At 35.5% G+C, this 26497-nt stretch overlaps 1 protein-coding gene across 1 annotated transcript in view; it reads right to left on the bottom strand.

The window, feature by feature from the left end:
* Positions 1-26497, bottom strand: part of Tmc (Transmembrane channel-like) — a 142551-nt gene that overhangs the window by 56992 nt on the left and 59062 nt on the right. The window contains exon 2 of the mRNA XM_069832300.1: positions 3605-3813. Within this exon, the coding sequence (XP_069688401.1) occupies positions 3605-3766 (162 nt within the window). The 5' untranslated portion in view covers positions 3767-3813. The remainder of the gene's footprint in view (positions 1-3604; positions 3814-26497) is intronic.

Raw genomic sequence — 26497 nt, 5'->3', positions numbered from 1 at the left:
TACTAGTACCAAGGACGAAATTGGTAATTGGGATTAGGTACAATAGTCTATAGTGCGATAATATGCACATTAGAACTGAAGCCTGTATCGAATTGAACGGCCACCACTTTAAAAAATGTGTTTAAATATCCATATTATGATTATTTTTCAATTTAACTTCATTTTCTAAATTTTACGCTAATGTGCTGTAGACAGTATAATACAGACGTGGACAAATTATTAACAAAATTGACGATTTTTATGATATTTTGTTTACAAAATTTGACTTTTCAATTTAGACTACAGTTGACAATTTTGGATATTTCCATCATTACAGTAGAGAGAAATATGCAAAAATGTCAACTGTAGTTTAAATTGAGGAGTCAAGTTTTGTAAAAATATATAATAAAAATCTTCAATTTTGCTAATAATTTGTAAATTAGCAAAAATATCAACTGCAATGAAGAGTCAAATTTTGTAAAAATATAAAACAAAAATCTTCAGTTTTGCTAATAATTTGGAAATATCCAAAATGTCAGCTGCAGTCCAAATTGAAGAATCGAATTTTGTAAAAAATATACAATAAAAATCTTCAGTTTTGCTAATAATTTGTAAATATGCAAAAATATCAAATGTAGTCCAAATTGAGGAGTTAAATTTTGAAAAATATGCAACACTAATCTTCAATTTTGCTAATAATTTGGAAATACACAAAAATGTCAACTGTAGTCTAAATTGAAGAATCATATTTTGTAAAAATATATAATAAAAATGTTCAATTTTGCTAATAATTTGTCCACGTCTGTATACACTGCGTAATGAATACGTCCGCATGGACAGCTCAGTTCGTGAGTAAAAACACTCATTGTTAATACTGTACTGTATTTTGATTAAACAAAAACCTAATGAAAATTATCAAACTAAAAATCGCGATAATTCCTAGTTTACGTGGATGGATGAACTACTTTTCTTCCCTCCTATACCTAGTAAAGTCATTTGTTTATATTTTACGCCAGTATCATCGAACTCCAGTCGTGGAAGGGGGTAGCAAATGTATAGTCAGGTTAATATTAGAAATGTTAGTAAAAATAAAATGATGTCCCTGTTCAAGTCTCTAGAAGGAAGTTGCAGCAGGAAGGGAATTCACTGTCTAGCTAGTAAACGCCGACTGTCTCTTTCGCGGCCGTGTATACGATTAATGTTCTTCAATAAGTGTAGGCCACATCAAAGCAAGATGGTCGTGTTTAATTCTAATTGGCTATCCATGACGGAATGTTAACAGAACTATTTTCCTGTACGGAATTCCAGTTTATTGACTTATAACGTTATTGCTGTTAAAGATAATCCAATGTGCTAATCTGTATTCTTTGTTAAATATGGTGACGATATGGTGTTTTTAAGGCATAAACTTCTTAAGGGTATTTTGCCAAATGAAGGTGAGATGCGGTTATTGAGAATACAAGAACCCTTTGCTTGGAGTTCGCGTGCACTACTGTTAGATTATTATTTTAGTTTTACTGTATTAAGTCTATCGGTTTTTCGTCTACTAAAACCAGACATGGATTGCATAAGATATTTCAAGAAACTTGTTGTTGTTTTCTAATGCCAGGTGTTTGACAATAAAGTCATTTGACCTCTTGCACTCCAATATTTTTCAAAGATAATATCATGGCCAGCCACTGAAGCACAGATTTTGAGGTGTTCCGAATCCATTTCTTGGTTTGAGTTGCACAATGGGCAGTTAGGGGACTGATATATTCCAATTCTATGCAGGTGTTTGGCCAAACAATCATGGCCTGTTGCCAATCTAAATGCAGCTACAGACGATTTTCGTGGTAAATCGGGAATTAACTGTGGATTTTGATGCAGAGAGTTCCATTTTTTCCCTTGAGATTGTGTTATCAAATTTTGTTTGTTGAAGTCTAAGTATGTAGATTTAATAAATCTTTTCACAGAGTAATACGTAGATTTAGTAACAGGTCTGTAAGTAGCAGTGCTGCCCTTCTTTGCTAAAGCATCAAGAAAGTTCGGAAGAAAGTATGGCATCAGTTGGCGAACACAAGAATGAAGGAACACCTATATTATGAAGGTAATCTACAAGTATTACATAAATCGAGAATAATAGTGTTGAATCTTAAATTACCTGAAATCAAGAAACCAAGTAGATTTCTTTTGTATCCTGAATAGTTCGACCATGATACGTTAAGACAAGTATAAAAAACCAGCATCTTAAGTAAAGCAAGTGATATTAGGTGGATTAAGTATTAGTGGAATTAGCTAAACAAGTGAAGTGTTGATAAGCGGAAACAAAGTCGTCAGTCTCTTTCCATTATAAGATATTATAACGGTGGTGTCAGAAATCCTGATGAATTTCAGTAGCCCTATGGTCATTGTTGGGAGTTGAACGCAATAGCCAACCGTTCTGCAAGCCATCAGACATTCCGTGGTAAGAATAAACATGAATATATAGTTTATACTGGACTTTTTTTTAGTAAATACTCTTGTTTGTAAGAATAAAAACATTTGAGTACCTACTCATAACATGGAAGCATAGTAGAATATACTCAAGCGTCCATCTTGTACAGAATATATACTCATGCTTGATAAGAATAAAAGCTAGTATATTCTCATATTTATAAGTTCGTTCTTATGCCATTCTGAGTATGGTTTGTAGCAGGCTCAATTCTGAATATTTGTTGATTTGTGTTCAGTTTAAAGTTAAATAAAAAAAATGGCAGAATTTATGAACGATGTAGTGCCTCATGGAAAAATATAGAAAAAGACGTGAACTCCAGAAGCCTTTAACGCTTCACAAAAGTGAATGTGAAAAAGGTTAAACACATATTTGTTATTCATAAAAAAACGTAACCTATAAAAATATGAATGGCTATCAAATTATAAGGTTAGATTGTATTGTTAAATGTAATTAACAATTACAGTTTATTTTGTAAAATTTGAATTGCAAAATGCAATTACTTGTAACTTTAAATTATACATATAAAACTCTTTATAATAAAAAATAGAATTAGCATAACTGGAATTCTAGAAATATCCAACATCCCGTAATGATGATTTCCCAGTACTATTTTCTTGTTTCCTGTTTATTAACGTCACTTCTCTGAATCACTCTCTCTTTCATGTTCATTTATTTATTCATTTATTTATTTACTTATTTATTTAATTAATTAATTAATTTACTTATTTATTTATTTATAAAAAGCAAAACACAAACCACTACAGCATGCGGATAACATGTGAAAGTCTATAAAAAAACTGAACATCACGGTGCAATGTAATCAAAGAGGATAGGTAACACGAGTATATACTAACTTTTGAACGATCAAGAAGGCTGTAGAGATGAGTATATATTCGCGTTAGGTAGAATGTCTTTAATCTTACGAATATGAGTATGTTCTAGTGGTTACGAGAATATAATCAGAGGAAGTGCTCATACTCCAAAGTACAAACCTTGAGAAAGTACTTAAGCTTTATTCTTACTACCCATTAAGTTAAAGTAAAGTTTAACGAGCACAACAACAACGGTGTCGAAAGAAGCACGACACGAGAGATATGAAGTAACACGTTCCCTTGGACACATGATATCGTGGATGAATTGATTCCTTACCGTCTTGCAGAGGTCGCTGTCGCCCAGTCGCTCCGGAGGACTCCGGAACTCAACGGAGCTGCCGGAGTTGCGCCTGGGTTTGCTCAGGTCGAGACGCAGAATGCCGGAGGTCGCCTCGCGCCTCGGGGGACTCCGCTCCGCGGGGCTCTTCGGAGCATCCATTCAGAGTTGACTGCGCCACCACGCGATTGCCTCTTAAGTTGGTACTACTGCAAACAATGTGAGGTCTGCACAACATCAAACTAATATAAATAAATTCCCTGTAATAGACATTCAGGCTAAGGACCAACTTCAAGTATTGGAATTTTTAGTACGTACCAGGAAAGGACAGATAATTTTCTTTCTCACTCCGCTTAACCTCTCCTTTTTACACACCACTGCGGTTAGGGGAAGGAGAGTCATCTAGACATCTCATAAATGCTGGCCTTCGAGGGACACCCATCCCGTGGACAGAAGATAATTGTTTCCATGTCCACGCCGGAAATCGAACACGGACCGCTCGGTTTGGAATCGCACGCACTATCTACAAGCCCAGAACGGCTGACTATGGATAACAGAACAGCGATGACGACAAAGATCGTGAGGGGAATAAATTTACACGTCTCACATTTTTTCATCACGAAAATGACAAGAGACTAATGTACTGTAACTATATAATATAAAATACGATTTTTTGCAATACTGACAATTTCAAAATGCCTCCAAAATGTGCGTAATTTTGCATTTTCTTTTATCGTAATAAATTAATAGATTTTTATTATTTCTGAATCAGCGAAATTTATTCTGTTAAAAATCTACAGCGCTTTTCTTTCACGCTGCGGCCAGCGAATGGCGGGTTGCACGTCGGCCGCAGCAGAGCGGACTCCCGCCGAAACTGTTACAATATCCCCGCCGCCCGCGCATAAGATTCGTTCCTGTTCCATGCATAAGAATGTACGACTTTTAAGTGCTAATTAAGTTACGAGTGTTATCAGTGCTTGCGCTGTTTTCCATAATGCCTCGACACGATTACACATTACTACGAACGATTTTTACGTACGACACATAATTATGTGACAACGAACTTTTGTAGGGAAGTTAGAAGGCGATTTGAAACACAATTTCCCGCTTTCCTGTCCCACACAGAGAAGCCGTGCGAAGACTTGTGAACAGATTAAGGGAAGCGGGGTCGATTCGTGATGTAACAGGATCCTCTGATTGAACTGTACGCGATTATATCTATGGGGGAACTTGGAAAATAAAGTGTGTACACCATTGGAAGAACTAAAAGAAAACATCAGGCGAGAAATTGACTCAATTTCGGATATCGAACTCTCTAGTCCCCATTTCAGTTTGGTTGAGAGCTTTCCCCTCTACTCACACTCTCTACCGTCAGTGAAGGGGAAGGTGCTACAGTCCGTCGTAAAAACGTTCGACTAATTGACTTACAACACAAAGTGTCAAAATCTATATTTCGAAAGTCTATACCAAGAAGTCAATTCTATTTTTATTACTGTCTATATCAATAATTTGCATATTAAAATATTTAATGAGTTCAATATACGACAGTTACTTGTAACGTAAGAAGAAATAAATACTAAAACAGGCGTACAACTGACATATTAAATTTAAGTATTTCGATCTTAATAAGCATAGGTCTACTAAACCAGTAGTAATGCGTTTCTACGTTCAGCTACACAAATTATAGTACTATGCAGTGAATTTAAGTGGAATTATGAATAATAACATTATAATACAAAGCCTGTATTATGACATGCATTATAATAAAATTAGAACTAGGAATATTTTTATAGACTTTCATAATCTGTTTTGTGCGGAAATCAAGAATTAATTTAAATTAACATACCTCTTTACGTCTTATCTTATGACTATTATCACTATTATCTTCATCACCGTTTACCGCAGCTAATATTTTGTCTAAAGTTGGCAGTTCTTGACGAAAAAAGAATTGGTGAACTTTAGATCTTATTGCTGATTTTGTGAATTCGTCGTATTTTTCGAATAGTGGAACAGTTTTGCGAAATTTCACCGGACTCTTTAATTTATTGTCATTCATCTTCGCCTCTCTTCTGATGCGATAAACACTTGCTTTTCCCACTCCCGTCAGTTTCCCCGTCATCTCAGCCACCTTTTCTAAACTGTAAGTTGGATTTTCAGCACATAACGTTTGAAATAAATTCAACACACATCTCTGCTGACCACTTCGCATTGGTTTACCTTTTTTATGTTTTATAACACTGCTGGAAGCCATAATGTTCGTTAAATAATTTACAAACTACAATAAAATACGGTCCTAATCCTAAATAAAAAAAACTATGTACTTATATAAGAAATTAACACTACACTATGTACACTATTTCCTATACCGATATTCACAAAACACTACGAAGTAAACTGTAAGGACGAAACAAATCTCAAACCACTCGGGGCAAAAGATAAATGTTTTCTCCACCGCTAGTTGCTGCACTGCGACATACACACTGGGACAATCTACACTGTGTCGCTCCCCAACATTCAAACCAACATTCGTTAATTTTATTAGTAGCCAGTTGAAAATATTATAACAATGACACTAAAATATACTGAAACAAGTCATTGTCAAACATCTGTATGGCTGCATTTTATATCCCCTAGTGTACTTTAGTAAATATTTTATTTTGTTCTGTGTACAGCGTAGGGGGAGCAGGTATAAGAAGTAACAGCTACTGCTCGGTTGCTAACGGTATCTGAGGAATAGGGAGGGGGAAATAATGTCTTCGCGCCCTCTCAACTTGCAAGAAATGCCGTTTAGTGTGAATGAAAATTTCTTGAGAAGTTGCCAGAAATGTGTGGACAGAGAAGGACATTATGATTATGTTATGATGAGGTATGTGCTTATCATTGTAATGGTAACTGTTCTATGAGAACGTGAAGCGGTAGCGGGGATAACAACTGTTCCTTGCCGCCGTACGCTGGCCGCACTGACTTTATACCTGAGTTTAGGATTTCTGATTTTTCGGCGTGTAAAATATCAAAGCCACAACTTTCTATACAATTTTAAATTTTGAATGGGCAAATATTTAGAATAAAATACCAAATTGTTACACTAGCTTCAGCAAATGTCACAGAGAGCGTAAATTCCAGTTCCAAAAATTATTCCAAGTTATACACGGACATCATTTTATTTTTACTTCAATTTTTATTGTACCTGAGTTTTTGAATGTACTTCACTCCCACCCCTTCTACTAATGAAGTTCAACCGTCCTCCACACAGATCCAAGACCGCATATACAGTCATAGTAAACAGTACGTTCCAAAAATATGTTCACGTTTTCCAGTGACGAAAGAGCTTCCAATATTGCATCATTTTCTATTTTCCTACGTCGCATCCCGGTTTCCCCCCACCTGCTTCTATTCGCCTCTCTGTAAATGCTAGTGGCTGGGCTGTCTTAGCTCTTTTCTGGGAACATTAATTTCTGTTAGGAATTGGACGTCTACGTAATATTATACAACTGTTTGAAATAACTTAAATAAAAGGGCCTCGTTAAGTAATTAACTGTCACGTGATTTCCTCCCTTTCTACGACGCTGCGACATAACCACTTAGACGGACAGTAGGAAGCATGTCTGAGTAATCTTTTCGGATCGGACAGAAGTGAACATTGGATTTACAGTACGTAAGGTACTCTTTTATAGAGTAAGTACAGAATTATTTCAACATGAGTTACTAGTACGAAGGACGAAACTGGTAATTGGGATTAGGTACAATAGTCTATAGTGCGATAATATGCACATTAGAACTGAAGCCTGTATCGAAATGAATGGCCACCATTTAAAAAAAATGTGTTTAAATATCCATATTATGATTATTTTTCAATTTAACTGCATTCTCTATATTGTACGCTAATGTGCTGTAGACAGTATAATATACACTGCATAATGAATACGTCCATATGGACAGCTCAGTTCGTGAGTAAAAACACTCATTGTTAATACTGTACTGTATTTTGATTAAACAAAAACCTAATGAAAATTATCGAACTCAAAATCGCGAAATTTCCTAGTTTACGTAAATGGATGAAGTACTTTTCTTCCCTCTTATACCTAGTAAATTGATTTGTTTGTATTTTACGCCAGTATCATCGAACTCCAGTCGTTGAAGGGGGTAGCAAACGTGTTTCCGGTTCTTAATCGTTGATCCAAAGGTATAGCCAGGTTAATATTGGAAATGTTAGTAAAAATATAATGATGTCCCTGTGTAGGAAGTTGCAAATTCAAACGAGAGCGATTGTGTGGCTCAGCTGGTTGTCAAGAACGAACGACGCGTATTCAGAGGCACTTACTGCCACCCCAAACAATTTTTGCAGGAAAATATTGAAAACTTGACTTATGCATATTCTGAAGACAGTCGGCACCATACCAACTCGCACTCGTGCGTGATCCAACGAAGCTAGCCTAACCAGGCTACTTTTAATTTCACAACTTTACACCTTTTATGGCATCGATGTACGCCTAGGTGATTTTATTCCACCAGAAAATAAAGCATCGCGATTACAGTGATATTACCAATACATCAATCCTTTGTAACATACATTACATAGGCTTGCATACACAACATACATACGGGCTATTCCATATGAAATTGATTAGTAAAAAACCTCGCACTTTTTATACTCTAATTTTTTCCCTACTTATACAAGGTGCTGAGGGGAGTGCATTTTCAAAAATATACTATCGAAAGTCAAACGGTTTTCGTATTATTGAGCGACAAATTTAGCGTATTTTATAAAAACAAGCCTCGTTCAGCGCTCAGAAGTCTGGAACCATTTACTGCAGAACATTGAACGGGAGCTTATTTTGAAGCTGACATTTGGTAGGTTATGTTAAGAAGTAATCCTTATTTTTATTGTACACAGAGAGACAAATAATCTGATTTTACTTACTTTTAGGCTTTTTGCCCATTTGTAAAAATGTAAAAAAATATTGAGAAAAAAACCTTGCATTATTAAGAGAGATTCGGCATTGTTTGCTTAGTGGCTCGGCAATAAGTTTCGAGGGTATTAAATAGATTATTTTCACACGCCTGGACTTGAAAGGCGCAGTACCGCACGCGCTGGCCGAGAGCTGAAGATATGCGAGCGTTGGGCGTCATTTTACTCCTGTGTTTATGAAAACTTGTGATAAAGCTAGCCCAGCCATGATTGCTAGACGACACATCACGTGTTTGTCTCCTGGCCTTGCTTGTCTCGACTACCTACAGTCAGCTGGTTAGTTCACGCGCGTACTATTTATTTTCTTTATTTGATATTTTCAATACTTTCTTATCAACGTGCCATCAGTAAAAAAAATGTGTTTATTTGTACTTTCAATGCGGAATCTAACTATATATTTTTAAAATATTTGTTCCTAGGCAAAGGCGTCTTAATGAGGAAAAATCTAAATTTCTCCATTTGCATAAAAAGTAAGAAAATCTGTTTACATGTCAATATAAACTTTAATTTCTCAGCATCAAAATAAACCATGATTTTGATCATTGGGTGAAAGGGTTTCGGAGCTACAACAGTTTAAAGTTGCTAATTTTATGAAAATACGATAAATTTAAATATTTTTAATTTAAACACTATGAAGTTCTGATACCTCAAACTTTGCACAAAGCATTGTATCACAGTTGTCAACGGACAAAAAACGTTTCATTGTATTTAAAAATTGCAAGGTCAATTTTCTCTATATTTCGGTCGATCTGAGATGGAATAGCCCATGTGCATCGATAACCAAAATTTTTAGTCCCGTTTCCCTGCGATGGACGTTGTTCGATCACAGGGGCTTCTTTTTGAAACGGAGGAGTTGAGCAGTCGTCGGTTGTCCAGTGATCACAAAGCCTGTCTTTGGATCAGAAGTTCACGAGTTCAGATATGGCCGAAGGTAGGCTTTCAAATTACTATATTAGCAATACTTTATTCTGAAGGAAAATAAAGCCTGGAGTCGCGGGTCGAACCTTGTTCCTTATTGTTAAACACAGTTGCTTCTCGTCCCATCAGTTATTTGTTTTGGACAAAGCAGAAAACTAAGTAAATGCGAAATGTGGTACTTACTCGTCCACCGCTGGCTGCGTCCGCCTCTCTTCTGGGTATGACGACAACTAATGCTCACCGCGCCCAACACACACATTAGCATGGAGGGGGGGGGGTTGCTGTATTAGTTGCTATAGTAACTGTCAAGTGCAACATTGAACATTACACGCAAATTGTGCTTGTTGCTGCTCCTTCAGAGAAACATTTTTAGACTCCGTTCACATGTCAGTGATCCCGAAAAGGCCTTATTTCCCTTCTGCGAACACAACCCTAATGAAAACACTACAAATTCTGTCGTTGTCGGTGGTGTTTGATAACAACTCGTGACAGTCGTGGTCTTCTTCGGAAGAGAAGTACATCTTGTAGCCCCGTATTGTGAATTAAGTCGTGTACAACAAGTTATGTTCCTGAATAAGAAGGTTCCAGACAAATTTATCGACCACTTTTTCCTAATTTTAAAACTAAATTCTGGACGTCACATAATGCATAATTCTGGCTGCCTTCCCAGCTATTGTTTTGAAATTTTCTCACAATGGTAAACTTGTTCATTACATTTGTACAGGGACATCATTTTATTTTTACTAACATTTCTAATATTAACCTGGCTATACCTTTAGAGAACCGGAAACACCGTTCGCTACCCCCTTCCACGACTGGAGTTCGATGATACCGGCGTAAAACACAAACAAATCACTTTACTAGGTATAGGAGGGAAGAAAAGTAGTTCATCCATTTACGTAAACTAGGAAATATTGCGATTTGGAGTTCGATAGTTTTCATTAGGTTTTTGTTTAATCAAAATGCAATACTGTATTAACAATAAGCGTTTTTATTCACGAACTGAGTTATCCATGCGAACGTATTCATTATGCAGTATATATTATACTGTCTACAGCACATTGGCGTACAATATAGGGAATGAAGTTAAATTGAAAAATAATCATAATATGGATATTTAAACACATATTTGAAAATGGTGGCCGTTCATTTCGATACAGGCTTCAGTTCTAATGTGCATATTATCGCACTATAGACTATTGTACCTAATTCCAATTACCAGTTTCGTCCTTCGTACTAGTAACTCATGTTTAAATAATTCTGTACCTACTCTATAAAAGAGTACCTTACGTACTGTAAATTCAATCTTCACTTCTGCCCGACCCGCACAGATAAAATTACTCAGACATGCTATCTACTGTCCGTCCAAGTGGTTATGCCGCAGAATCGTAGAAAGGGGGGAAATCACGTGACAGTTAATTACTTAACGAGGCCCTTTTATTTAAGTTATTTTAAACAGTTTTATAATATTACGTAAACGTCCAATTCCTAACAGAAATTAATGTTTTAAGAAAAGAGCTAAGACAGCCCAGCTTTTACAGAGAGGCGAGGAGAAGCAGGTGGGGGAAATCGGGATGCGACGTAGGCAAACGGACAGTACCTGTGCGAAAATATGATTCAATACTGAAAGCTCTTTCGTCACTGGAAAACGCGAACATATTTCTGGAACGTACTACACTCACTAACTCAGTACTGCTTACTATATGCGACCTTGATTCTGTGTGGAGTACAGTTGGAACTTCATTAGTAGAAGGGGTGGGAGTGAAGTACATTAAAAAACTCAGGTACAATAAAAATTGAAGTAAAAATAAAATGATGTCCCTGTAGTAACACATCATTGTTCACACTTTCAGACACCAATACGTATAACAAATTAGATGATATGAAAGTGGGGTATACTTTCTTTTCTGTTTTATGTACTTCGCAGTAATTCAGTTCCCTGTTATGTTGTTATGATATTATCGTTCATAATGTATTATAATTCAATTTAATTCCTAAATTAAATCCTTTAACTATGCACCGTAAGATGAAGATACATTTTGATTTTCTGGATTGCACACAAAAGCATCAATTCATTGTACGGCTTAGCTACAGCATGTAATCAATTTCGTACAAGTTCCCATGCTACGTCTTCCGATATGTTCTATTCGCTTCTAATATTCCCGGCACTTCGCTTTTAACGGAAAACAGTAGACCTATATTTAAAATTGATAAGAATATGAAAAGGTATTAATCCTTCATAATGGGATTCTATGTCAGAAACAAAACAGCATGTCTGTAGGAATCATAATACTGTGTGCTCCATATTTTTTAAATAAATAATTTTTAGATTACAATATAATTATGTAATCGATAATTTATTACTGACACGATACACAGCTGTGCAGTGTTGGATCTGGTTTGCCTATACTGAGTCAAATAGTCCGAACACACCCACCATTTGACTCCACACTACCAAACACAAACGCATACTCCTCTAGCAAAACACCGAGGAACTGGAAGAACCAAGGACCCTAATAGTTCTGAAAATGGCCGACACAAAGCTGAAACTAGTCAACTAGGTAATCACCAGAGAGAGCATTTGGTGTACGTAAACCGTAGAGTTAACTGCTACATGCTCTATATCGTAATGCATTAGGGAGCAAGGAAGGGAGGGGGTGAATGTCATCGTGTCGCTACAAAAACGACATTTGTTACAGTGCACGACAATATACTTCATTAAGCTTTTCTTCTTTCATTTCATCAGATCACAATAATCGCATTGATTTTTCAAACAGAGCTGCAATGGTAACATGATTTACTTTCTCTAGCTCTTCGGATGTCAATAGAAACATTTTGCCCACACCTTCAGTTTGAAGTCCCCCAACAATAACATTAGCAACGGATCTGTTTGCAATATTTGTCGTTTCGTCTACAGATACCCACAATTTTTCATCTTTTAAGGTTTCTCTAATTTCACGTAAGACATCTTCATAACATTTTGCTAAGTAACCCATACGAAGAGTAGATTGTCGGGATAGTGTTCTACCTGTATATTTTTTCAAAAATGATCTGACACATGGGTGTTTCAGTTTTTTAAATGGAATATCTGCCCTAACGAACATGTGGCCCAAGCCTTGGTAAAAATCACATTCCATATTTGAACTCGTGGGAATAGCTTCGACTTTCTTCAAATTCAACAACTTAAAACATTCCTTGTGTCTTTTAGAGTTGCATTATTTTTGTACATGGTGTCTCTCGTTCCTCAGTAGATCGACTTTGCATACCATGCATGTACGTTTTTCACCATCCGTGGAAAAGTGAAATCCGAACTCCTCAACAAATCGCTGCAATTGTACATGCCGAGGCATCTTTTTTTCCGCATATCGTAAACTGTGTTGTAATGTAAAGCCAAATAAATGCTTTGCACTTACGGTAAACACAAGCACAACTAATTAGAAGGACTGCGATAGGAAAAAAGTAAATACAGGAAATAGTGTAGAAGGAGCAATAAAGAAGAATATGAAGAAGACAGGAAATTCAATTACGCCAGGAAATGCACAGGTATTGAAAACTATCAAAGACAGCACATATAACATCAGAGAGCTCTGTGCGTGCAGTGACTGTACCTTGTAGGTAAGACCCCTTCCTCCACCTCGTGACGTAGTCAAATCTCTCGGTATAGTAAACTTGTGGTCACTGATAACGTACCCCATCTGCTCCCTTTGGTAATCACAACTTAGTTTTTATTCTAACACATGGAACTGGTTATCGTATAACTACATTTCTAAGTCATTTCAGTAATAATATAATTCTCACTATATCTTCCGTGTTACTTTGTATGCCAGATTCGGTACCGTTGTAATAATCTATATATATATAATTTGAACTGGTAATGAAAATTACGGGAAAACGGCTGAACGGATTTTAATAAATGGCCCCTCATTTTGAAGCTTGGAACCCAAAGCTTTTCGGAAAAGTAGTAGTTTTCAGTGAAATGTCAATTTTCCTACATAATTTTCCTATTTTCCAAAATCCATCTGTTGTCAGTTTTGAGAACTAATTTATTCAATCACGGCCGACTTGATTCAATTTCAGAACAAAACACACACTACAATAAACAATAGGCTATTACACGAAGGCCATGACCTGCAGGATTGCCGACATATTTAGAGCTCAATTCAATTTGTTATTAAAAACTGATTCTGCAGTGTATAATTTTCTGAGTACAGCTGTGTATTGGATATTCAAATCTACGAAACTTGAGATGGTTTGATGACATTATTACCATTTGAAATTAAATATTATTATAGTTAATATCATGATGCATCTATTTTTTCATTAATTGTACATAATATTGATGCTATATTGATGACATGAAAGTGAGTCGTTTTGTGGTTATGTAAGTAAATGTAGAGAATATCTTAATTTAGATGTTCATTTCTATAATTTACTGAGTGGCTGCTGTATATAACTACAAAACTTAAGTAAGATAATAATATTGTTATTAAAAATCAAATATGTTTATACTTATTAACCCAGTGGGGGTGGGTCTTTTTCATATACTTAATGGCGGTGTAGTGTAGATATTGATATGTGTCATTGTCTTCAGTATTGACTCGAGAGAGCGCAAAAATTACAGTTCCTAAGGAAAGATCAAAAGGTATTACTTACTGATAAAATAAAAGGCCTAGAAAATTTTGTACTCTCCAGATCATTTCAGCAAGATCTCTTAGTAGGATAAAATGATTTTACGCTCTACATTTCAAGTTCTACATGCAGCAGCTATACGAAAATGCTATTGTTCGAAGGCTTAGCAAACCTGACATTTCTTAACTTTTGCCTACAATCCACAATGACCTGAAATAGCTACTGCTATCGTCCTGACATTAATAGGCCTACTTGCGTTTTCGCGTTGAAACTCAAAAACTGAAGTTGGATAGGTTCAAGGAAAAGTATCTGGCCTAAAAAAATCCATTCAGAGGGAGTATGTTTCATTATTATGGAAGCAAATAACTATCAAAAAGACAACTATTCTTCATTGAAAATAAATCTGAAAAAAATTTATTTGAACGTCTAACGAACTTAGTTTGCAGCAGCATTTGCTGCACAAGCCACTAGTATTAATTACATTATGAAAGCCTGAAAATAATTTGTTTGTAATATTCCCGAATTCTTAACACAGGATCGAGAATTAAATCAAATCTTCAGAATCATAAGATGCATATTAACAGCCAGGCCAATCAAGTAAGTTTAATTACTCTGAGGTTGGCACCATGTTAAAATTTCGAACATAGGAGAATAAATTCTGAGAGAGGAAGGAGTCTGCACACGCGCTGAGATGTTTCGGTTGAACAGTGAACAACTCGAAAAGGTTAGGTTAGGTTAGGCATAAAGCATGCTAACAGTGTGTTGTGTTATCGTGACTGGTACGGCGGATCTTGCAGTTTGGCATGTGTTTAGGAGAAGAGAATGATCAAATTTGATTTTTTTATAAGTGATGAACAATTTTCATTTTTTGTATGTGAAGAGTCTACTGCAAGAATGATGGATGTCTTTTTATTGTCGAAAATGAACCAAGACTGTCAATGCATAGCTTAAGACATACAGAATGTACATACAGAGTTATATGGCATTAACACTGATAGTCATTGTCCAGTAATGATCGGAAAATCACAGTTAAGCTTTGAGCGCTAAGCATTTCAAACTTTCAATTGCTTCTCCTGCAAAATGTATTCCAAATGACATCCATCATTCTTGCAGTGGACTCTACATGTATGAGTATAAATCATATTACTGCTGCAACAACTGAAATTCCAGACCAGTTTTTCTTTTGGTGGAGGGGAAACCGAAGTTCAAATTTTGGAACAAAAAATATCAGGATAGAATTCTGTAAAATGGATATAATATCTCAGTCATTTTAAAGATAAATTCAGAATTTCTATAATATTTTACTCCTAGAAACACGCTTTTAATATGTGTGTAGAACAATTTCGATGCTGGTTTTCAAAATTTTAAGAATTAAATTTTAAGGATGAATTTTAAAGGCACTTTTATAGAAATATGGAGGGACATTTTTCAAATGCAACAAAGGCTACGGGAAACTACAATCAAAGTTTATGGTCATTTAAAAAGGTCTCTGCACCAGACCTTTAAACATGGCGTCGTAGCAGCTGACAAGGCCATAAATGTGCGTTAAATTTTATGTAATGTATTTCTCACACATCAAAGACTATTTTAAGGGAAAAAATTGAAAATTTGCTGGTTTTTCACCATATTTAATCATCCTCTCCCGTTTAGATATTCTAAATTTAATAGAAAGTTCGGAATAATATTAATAATACTTACTTACTGGCTTTTAAGGAACTCGGAGGTACATTGCCGCCCTCACATAAGCCCGCCATTGGTCCCTATCCTGAGCAAGATCAATCCGTTCTCTATCATCGTATTCCACCTCCCTCAAATCTATTTTAATATTATCTTCCCACCTACGTCTCGGACTCCCTAAAGGTCTTTTTCCCTCCGGCCTCCCAACTAACACTCTATATGCATTTCTGGATTCACCCATACGTGCTACATGCCCTGCCCATCTCAAACGTCTGGATTTAATGTTCCTAATTATGTCAGGTGAAGAATACAATGCGTGCAGTTCTGTGTTGTGTAACTTTCTCCATTCTCCTGTAACTTCATCCCTCTTAGCCCCAAATATTTTCCTAAGCACCTTATTCTCAAACACCCTTAATCTCTGTTCCTCTCTCAAAGTAAGAGTCCAAGTTTCACAACCATAAAGAACAACCGGTAATATAACTGTTTTATAAATTCTAACTTTCACATTTTCTGACAGCAGTCTGGATTATGAAAGCTTTTCAACCGAATAATAACAGGCATTTCCCATATATATTCTTTGTTTAATTTCCTCCCGAGTATCATTTATATTTGTTACTGTTGCTCCCAAGTATTTTAATTTTTCCACCTCTTCAAAAGATAAATTTCCAATTTTTATATTTCCATTTCGTACAATATTCTCGTCACGAGACATAATCATTTACTTTGTCTTTGCGGGATTTACTTCCAAACCTATCTTTTTACTTGCTTCCAGTAAAATTCCCGTGTTTTCCCTAATCGTTTGTGGATTTTCTCCTAACATATTCACGTCATCCGCATAGACAAGCAGCTGATGTAACCCGTTCAATTCCAAACCCTCTCTGTTATCCTGGACATTCCTAATGGCATACTCTAGAGCACAGCAAAAAGTAAAGGTGATAGTGCATCTCCTTGCTTTAGCCCACAGTGAATTGGAAAAGCATCAGATAGAAACTGACCTATACGAACTCTGCTGTACGTTTCACTGAGACACATTTTAATTAATCGAACTAGTTTCTTGGGAATACCAAATTCAATAAGAATATCATATAAAACTTCTCTCTTAACCGAGTCATATAATAATATTGATAATAATAATAATAACAATAATAATATAACTGTTTTATAAATTCTAAATAATAATAATAATAATAATAATAATAATAATAATAATAATAATAATGCCTAGGTCGCTATTCGGTATAGCGCTAGCCTTCTGTGCTCGAGGTTGCGGGTTCGATTCCGGCCTAGTTCGATGGCATTTAAGTGTGTTTAAATGAGACAGGCTCATGTCAGTAGATTTACTGGCATGTAAAAGAACTCCTGCGGGACAAAATTCCAGCACATCAGCGACGTTGATATAACCTCTGCAGTTGCGAGCGTCGTTAAATAAACCATAATAATAATAATAATAATAATAATAATAATAATAATAATAATAACAGTAATAATAGTAATAATAACGTTCTTCCAATGTAGCTTTTCACGGCCGGCGTCAATGGAGTGAGTGTTTTCCAGGCTAAGAAGCCATGGTCTTCTGCTGGCGATGTTTGAGTGGACACCCTGTACACGGCAGCCGCGCTCGTTGAGCAACAACAGGTGGACGACGCCGACCACGCCTCGCGTGTAATTAATACCAGACCAATCACTAATTACACATGCCACCCACGCAACGGGCGGTGACGTCACACATCGTTGCGGAACAAGTGGGAGGGTTAGGGTTCTAGATGACTATTGTACAGTACGCTACGATTCCAGAGACCTGGAATCAATGTTATACAGTACAAAAGATATAACAAGTTAGAAAACGGAGTGGTCCATCTTCGATGCTTGACTCCTGTTACCCTGTGGCGTGATGTAGGGGTAACGAGGAGTACTAGGCTGCATGCGGGCGTAGGTTCGAATCTCGCTTAGGATGATTACATTCTTGTAGTTTTCCCCAGATGTTAGGCAATTCCATGCTGGTTCATCCGATTTTTCTCGTTATCACAAATTCCATCGTTACTAGACAACTACTGTACCTCGTTAACCCTCAAAGTGGAAGAACTCTACGCGTCACAATGATATTTTTTAAAGAAAACTAAAGCAAAGTTTATTCTACGATGAAAGAGTAATGGAACGGAGAAAAATTCTCTCCGGCGCCGGGATTTGAACCCGGGTTTTCAGCTCTACGTGCTGATGCTTTATCCACTAAACCACACCGGATACAACCCCGACGCCGGTTAGAATCGTCTCAGATTAAGCTTCAACTCTTGGGTTCCCTCTAGTGGCCGCCCTCTGCACTACGTCATAGATGTCTATGAACGCAGGACCGAAGTCCACACATGTGCTGAGGTGCACTCGATATGAGTGACTAGTTGGCCGGGATCCGACGGAATAAGCGCCGTCTTAAATCACGAAGTGATTTACGCATATCATATATATTATTTTAATGTACCGAAGTACATATGATATTTTCCATGCAGATATTCTGCGTCATCATACGATGAAAGAGTAATGGAACGGAGAAAAATTCTCTCCGGCGCCGGGATTTGAACCCGGGTTTTCAGCTCTACGTGCTGATGCTTTATCCACTAAGCCACACCGGATACAACTCCGACGCCGGTTAGAATCGTCTCAGATTAAGCGGCCACTAGAGGGAACCCAAGAGTTGGAGCTTAATCTGAGACGATTCTAACCGGCGTCGGAGTTGTATCCGGTGTGGCTTAGTGGATAAAGCATCAGCACGTAGAGCTGAAAACCCGGGTTCAAATCCCGGCGCCGGAGAGAATTTTTCTCCGTTCCATTACTCTTTCATCGTATGTTGACGCAGAATATCTGCATGGAAATATCATATGTACTTCGGTACATTAAAATAATATATATATAAAAAGTTTATTCTGTAATTTTCTTTAAATTTATAATTTCCTATCAATTCCTTTTTTTAATTGTATTACAATTGTAGCATAAATTTAAATGTTGTATCCTATAGGATAATTCACCAATGTAAAGATTCATTCATTCATAGTGTTCTGCCCAAGGGCAGGTCTTTCACTGCAAACCCAGCTTTCTCCAGTATTTTCTATTTTCTGCCTTCCTCTTTGTCTCCTCATATGATCCATATATCTTAATGTCGTCTATCATCTGATATCTTCTCTGCCCCGAACTCTTCTCCCGTTCGCCATTCCTCCCAGTGCATCCTTCAGTAGGCAGTTTCTTCTCAGACAGTGACCCAGCCAATACCTTCTTGTCTTCCTGATCAGTTTCAGCATTATTCTTTCTTCACCCACTCTTTCCAACATTTCTTATTCTGTCTGTCCATTTCACACGTTCCATTTTTCTCCATATCCATATTTAAGTGCTTCTAGTCGTTTCTCTTCGTGGTAAATAGGAAAGACCAAAAAATAGAATTTTTAACCACTGTCGAATTTCAGATGTTTTGTTTCGGAGCTCCTGGTTTGATATACAGTTTCCTTTAATTTTCTTAAGGCAATTTGTCCTAAGTGGAATTTTTTCACATGAATTCTTGTTCTACTGCATAATTTTGTGTATCAATATTTAGCAATAGTATTATTGGTGGCATTCCTTGTGGTTTCAAAGAAGTCAAGAATTCAGTTGGATGAAACACAGCCTGCTCACTATCTACTATTGTATCGAGAAACTCACTGTTAAAGATAGGTTATTATTGCATGAATTGTCTAGATTTTGGCCTTCATGATGCATCAACAGTGTTATTTTTCCACGGTCGATGTTGAATATCACGGGAGCCAGTTTTGTAATTTTATTATTTCCCTTGTTACATTTAATATTACTTCGCCATAACGAATTGTTTAAAGCCTGATGTAAAAATTCCTCCGTTTCTACGTTTCTGGTCGGATATAAATTAAATGTTTGTTTCTAATCAACAAATTACTTCACAGGATGAAATAACGGAAGATGCTTTCACTTCACATGTTAAGTAATGAGTTATGTCTGACAGTTGTTAACAGTTTGACGAACAGCACGCTGTGTCACTATACAGAGCGGAGGGGACCAAGGCACCAATGTTCAAGAGATGCTTCTACATGTTAAATATAACACAATTTTATTATACTTTTCTTTCCATGAAACACCGTTATGCAGGAAAGAAATTAATAGTCTTTGCCCAATGTTTGCAGCGCTCTGTTGCGGTAACGGCCAGAGAAAAATGGTTGATTGCTATACCAGCAGATAGGTAAAAATAATCTGAACTGTTAATGTCTTGAGCCTTTTTTTTTTTTTTTTTTTTTTTTTTGCAAATTAATCCGTTTAGCCATGAATTTAAATTGAATAATTCTGAAAATCGTTAAAATAAATCTCTCAACGCAGGAGTGTTGCTAAGTACGGCAGAGGGGGAGGGGAAGGTAAGGAGTGTAGGCCGTGCTTGCTAGAGTAAAACATTGATGTCGCGAAATGCTTCATAGAAACGTAACGATTTCCTCTAAAACGGTGAATGTTTAGAGAAAAAAACTTCTTTAGATTTTTCAAATCCCTCCTCATGATTATTGCCACTTTCATTTTGGTGCAGAGGTTACTATCCATCCTGCATAATTTTGCAGGAAGTAAACATCAGCAGAGTCCGTATAGGCCAGTTTCTGTCAGATGCGTTTCCAATTCACTGTGGGCTAAAGCAAGGAGATGCACTATCACCTTTACTTTTTAACTTTGCTCTAGAGTATGCCATTAGGAAAGTCCAGGATAACAGAGAGGGTTTGGAATTGAACGGGTTACATCAGCTGCTTGTCTATGTGGATGACGTGAATATGTTAGGGGAAAATCCACAAACGATTAGGGAAAACACGAGAATTTTACTGGAAGCAAGTAAAAAGATAGGTTTGGAAGTAAATCCCGAAAAGACTAAGTATATGATTATGTCTCGTGACCAGAATATTGTACGAAATGGAAATATAAAAATTGGAAATTTATATTTCGAAGAGGTGGAGAAGTTCAAATATCTGCTAGCAACAGTAACAAATATAAATGATACTCGGGAGGAAATTAAACACAGAATAAATATGGGAAATGCCTGTTATTATTCCGTTGAGAAGCTTTTATCATCCAGTCTGCTGTCAAAAAATCTGAAAGTTAGAATTTATAAAACAGTTATATTACCGGTTGTTCTTTATGGTTGTGAAACATAGGTTAAGACTGTTTGAGAATAAGGTTCTCAGAAAAATATTTGGGGCTAAGAGGGATGAAGTTACAGGAGAATGGAGAAAGTTACACAACACAGAACTGCACGCATTGTATTCTTCACCTGACATAGTTAGGAACATTAAATCTAGACGTTTAAGATGGGCAGGGCATGTAGCACGTATGGGCGAATCCAGAAATGCATATAGAGTGTTAGTTGGAAGACCGGAGGGAAAAAGACCTTTACGGAGGCCGAGACGTAGATGGGAAGATAATATTAAAATGGATTTGAGGGAGGTGGGATATGATGATAGAGACTGGATTAATCTTGCTCAGGATAGGGACCGATGGCGGGCTTTTATGAGGGCGGCAATGAACCTCCGGGTTCCTTAAACGCCAGTAAGTAAGTAAGTAAGTAAGTAAGTAAGTAAGTAAGTAAGTAAGTAAGTAAGTAAGTAAGTAAACATCTTGTAGCAATGTTTTAATCAATAACATTCCTTGGCGAATAGAAAATAATATCTACCGTATATTAATCCTAGACAAAATTGGTATTATTTGTGAACTGGGTAAATAATGAAAGAAATACTTAAATTTCATCTTATACTTTATTCAAATTACAAAAGTGCCCTCTACAACGGGGCTGAGTATCATATAAAAATCAGGAAACTATAGTCTAATTCTACAAAGTAGTACACGTGACCTTGGGAACAACGTGGATGGGTCGTGTAGAGTGGAGCGTGCGCCCGAGAGTGGACATATCCATGTTATAACTTTCGGAATATGTATGATAAGACTTTCTTGTGTTAAATTTCAACGTACCTTGTTAACATGTTTCGACCTATTTATGGGTCATCTTCAGAACTGGTCGTTGTTGGTCTTGGCGCCTCTTGTTTCCTGTGTGGGTGCGTTCGTAGTGTAGAGTCAAAGAGTGTGTGTGTTTTGAAATTGAGTTGTGTGTTGAGAATATCGTTGGGGTGTGTTTTCGTGTGTCTATATATTTCATATTGTTCTAGTGTGTTGAGTTTCTGGCTTTTTGGTTGGATGTGCAGTATTTCCATGTCTGTGTTGATGTCTCTGTGGGTGTGGTTAGCATTTGTGATGTGTTCTGCATATGTGGAGGTGTTTTGTAATTTTGTTATGGCTGTGATGTGTTCTTTGTAACGTGTTTGAAACGATCTGCCTGTCTGTCCTATGTAGAAGTTGTTGCAGGTGTTACATTTGAGTTTGTATACGCCTGTGTGGTTGTATTTGTTTGTTTGTGTTGTTTGTGTGTTGAGATGTTTTTGTGGAGTGTTATTTGTTCTGTATGCGATGTTGTAGTTTAATTTCTTGAATGAGGTTGCAATTTTATGTGTGTTTTTGTTTTCGTATGTTAGTGTGATGTATTTTTTGTGTTCTTGTGTTTGTGTTGTATTCTTCTGTTTTTTTGTGGTTTTGTTTTGTCTTACGTATTATGTTGTCTATTATGTTGGGGTTGTATCCGTTTTCTTGTGCTATATATTTGATTGTGTTTAGCTCTTCGTTGTAGATGTCTAGAAAATTTATGGATTTGTTGTTTTCAATTTCTAATGTGTAGTGTAGCTTTGGGTGTATTATAATTTTCTTCACGAAACAAGAAAATCTGAAATTGGCACTCGCATTAAGAGACGAAAATCGGAAAAAAATAATATTAGTCTAGATTTGCCCACTTTTGACTGAAAGCTGTATATATTTTTTTCTTTTCAGTTTTCATTGGAAATTCCATTAAAATTTCAGTTTTTATGATTTTAAAATTAACCATTTTTTTGAGTTAGAATATATTTTCGTCCTCAACTTGAACATCTGGTACATGGATTACATTTCAATGAAATGTTGCAAAATATAATATTCACGATGCAAACAAAATTATTTTTGACTGCATGAAGATCCTTTACCGATACTGGAAAAGTTTTAACTGTACACGGAGATTTTTCTGAAGGCTTCTAACCTCATCTCGGTGTATAATTCTTTACGAGAAGCTTTCTCGTCGGAGATCCCATATTTATTTGACAAACACAAGATTGCTTCATGTTATAGTCTATAGAAAGCTTTAAGCCGATGCTAGAAGCTTGAATAGAGACTACATTTCACTCATTATCGAAAATATTGATTATTCAGAATCATTTTACATTTCTTCGTGTTAGTATGGATTAATTTACATCTCCATAAGTAAACAATGAGATGTGAGACTGAAGAATAAGATTAATGCATTTCTTAATATGCAAACAGCCCTTTTAACATTAGTTTTGTCCATATTTGGTTGAAAGCAATTGAAAAATCAGATTCTTTTTAGTCTAATTATACGAAAATGATACAAACTCAATTTTCATGAACAGTGGATACATCCGCTCTCGAACGTGGGCCCCACAGATATCACAATGCTGCATGTTTACAGTACAAATATCACCTGAAAGAAGGCATGGAGTAAGATTTGTACAAAATTAAGTGTACACGGTAGGAATGACTCAGCTATATTGGAAACAGTGGTCAAGGACTAGCCAGAAGCGACATCCAATCAAGGGTGTTGTCATGGCGACAATGACGATCTCCCACTCCAGGAACATTTTGTGCTTCTTGCTAGCTCCATTGTACGCCTTAGAGCACGTGCCTGTAAGATGTGGAAAAGACAGTGCTTTCAACTAAAAGGTGGTGATATGATCAGTACCACGCTCCGGCCGTCTTTAGCCCAGGGAAAGATCCGATGGCTAATTTCATACGAGGCTGAGCGGACTGGAAATATTCCGCCTTCATCTGGGCTGCAACTCAGGCCTACGTTCTGCCGACCTAAGATGATAATGCCATCGCGTCACTTACGATCACGTTTTCCTTTGAAAACATGCTAGTGACTTATATAGGAAAGCAACTCCAGATTCGTTGAAGGCGATTTAAACAAGTCTGGAGGGCAGACGGTCCTAAAAATGGGCAGTTTATTATTTCAGCAAGTGAAACAAGATGTACGTTATTACTAACCAGTCTGGCCCAGTGATGTGCGCTAGTTAGTGGTCCTAATTTAAGTTTTTATTAACAGAACACTTTTCTTCAGGTTGCAAACGTGTGGAGTACAGTTTATAACCCGAGATGGCAGTTTATGATAAAGTAAATTCTGAAGTGGTCGTTCTGGAACAACACGAACAGTGGAAACCAGTGGCTGAAACGTGCCTTTAAATGTAAGCACAGTAGGGAAGAAGCAATTCCTCTTTTCTTGGATTATACCAAAAACATCTCCGAAAACAAAGATCGACGGCATCACGCTAGAAGGTGTATCAACTGCAAGTTTACATTTAGAGCTATTTAAATATATAAAGATTTTTCGTATCCTTATCTACATAACAAGGTACTTTCTTTGATTCACCCTCATGCCCATTGTACAGACGTGGACAAATTATTAACAAAATTGACGATTTTTATGATATTTTGTTTACAAAATTTGACTTTTCAATTTAGACTACAGTTGACAATTTTGGATATTTCCATCATTACAGTAGAGAGAAATATGCAAAAATGTCAACTGTAGTTTAAATTGAGGAGTCAAATTTTGTAAAAATATATAATAAAAATCTTCAATTTTGCTAATAATTTGTAAATTAGCAAAAATGTCAACTGCATTGAAGAGTCAAATTTTGTAAAAATATAAAACAAAAATCTTCAGTTTTGCTAATAATTTGGAAATATCCAAAATGTCAGCTGTAGTCCAAATTGAAGAATCGAATTTTGTAAAAATATACAATAAAAATCTTCAGTTTTGCTAATAATTTGTAAATATGCAAAAATATCAAATGTAGTCCAAATTGAAGAGTCAAATTTTGTAAAAATATAAAACAAAAATCTTCAGTTTTGCTAATAATTTGGAAATATCCAAAATGTCAGCTGTAGTCCAAATTGAAGAATCGAATTTTGTAAAAATATACAATAAAAATCTTCAGTTTTGCTAATAATTTGTAAATATGCAAAAATATCAAATGTAGTCCAAATTGAAGAGTCAAATTTTGTAAAAATATAAAACAAAAATCTTCAGTTTTGCTAATAATTTGGAAATATCCAAAATGTCAGCTGTAGTCCAAATTGAAGAATCGAATTTTGTAAAAATATACAATAAAAACCTTCAGTTTTGCTAATAATTTGTAAATATGCAAAAATATCAAATGTAGTCCAAATTGAAGAGTCAAATTTTGTAAAAATATAAAACAAAAATCTTCGGTTTTGCTAATAATTTGGAAATATCCAAAATGTCAGCTGTAGTCCAAATTGAAGAATCGAATTTTGTAAAAATATACAATAAAAACCTTCAGTTTTGCTAATAATTTGTAAATATGCAAAAATATCAAATGTAGTCCAAATTGAAGAGTCAAATTTTGTAAAAATATAAAACAAAAATCTTCGGTTTTGCTAATAATTTGGAAATATCCAAAATGTCAGCTGTAGTCCAAATTGAAGAATCGAATTTTGTAAAAATATACAATAAAAATCTTCAGTTTTGCTAATAATTTGTAAATATGCAAAAACATCAAATGTAGTCCAAATTGAAGAGTCAAATTTTGTAAAAATATAAAACAAAAATCTTCAGTTTTGCTAATAATTTGGAAATATCCAAAATGTCAGCTGTAGTCCAAATTGAAGAATCGAATTTTGTAAAAATATACAATAAAAATCTTCAGTTTTGCTAATAATTTGTAAATATGCAAAAATATCAAATGTAGTCCAAATTGAAGAGTCAAATTTTGTAAAAATATAAAACAAAAATCGTCAGTTTTGCTAATAATTTGGAAATATCCAAAATGTCAGCTGTAGTCCAAATTGAAGAATCGAATTTTGTAAAAATATACAATAAAAACCTTCAGTTTTGCTAATAATTTGTAAATATGCAAAAATATCAAATGTAGTCCAAATTGAAGAGTCAAATTTTGTAAAAATATAAAACAAAAATCTTCGGTTTTGCTAATAATTTGGAAATATCCAAAATGTCAGCTGTAGTCCAAATTGAAGAATCGAATTTTGTAAAAATATACAATAAAAATCTTCAGTTTTGCTAATAATTTGTAAATATGCAAAAATATCAAATGTAGTCCAAATTGAAGAGTCAAATTTTGTAAAAATATAAAACAAAAATCTTCGGTTTTGCTAATAATTTGGAAATATCCAAAATGTCAGCTGTAGTCCAAATTGAAGAATCGAATTTTGTAAAAATATACAATAAAAATCTTCAGTTTTGCTAATAATTTGTAAATATGCAAAAACATCAAATGTAGTCCAAATTGAAGAGTCAAATTTTGTAAAAATATAAAACAAAAATCTTCGGTTTTGCTAATAATTTGGAAATATCCAAAATGTCAGCTGTAGTCCAAATTGAAGAATCGAATTTTGTAAAAATATACAATAAAAATCTTCAGTTTTGCTAATAATTTGTAAATATGCAAAAACATCAAATGTAGTCCAAATTGAAGAGTCAAATTTTGTAAAAATATAAAACAAAAATCTTCAGTTTTGCTAATAATTTGGAAATATCCAAAATGTCAACT

Source organism: Periplaneta americana, chromosome 8, assembly GCF_040183065.1.
Source record: "Periplaneta americana isolate PAMFEO1 chromosome 8, P.americana_PAMFEO1_priV1, whole genome shotgun sequence".
NCBI classification, from domain to species: Eukaryota; Metazoa; Arthropoda; class Insecta; order Blattodea; family Blattidae; genus Periplaneta; species Periplaneta americana.
Note: the sequence above shows the minus strand (reverse complement) of the source record. Positions and strands in the feature narration are given on the sequence as shown.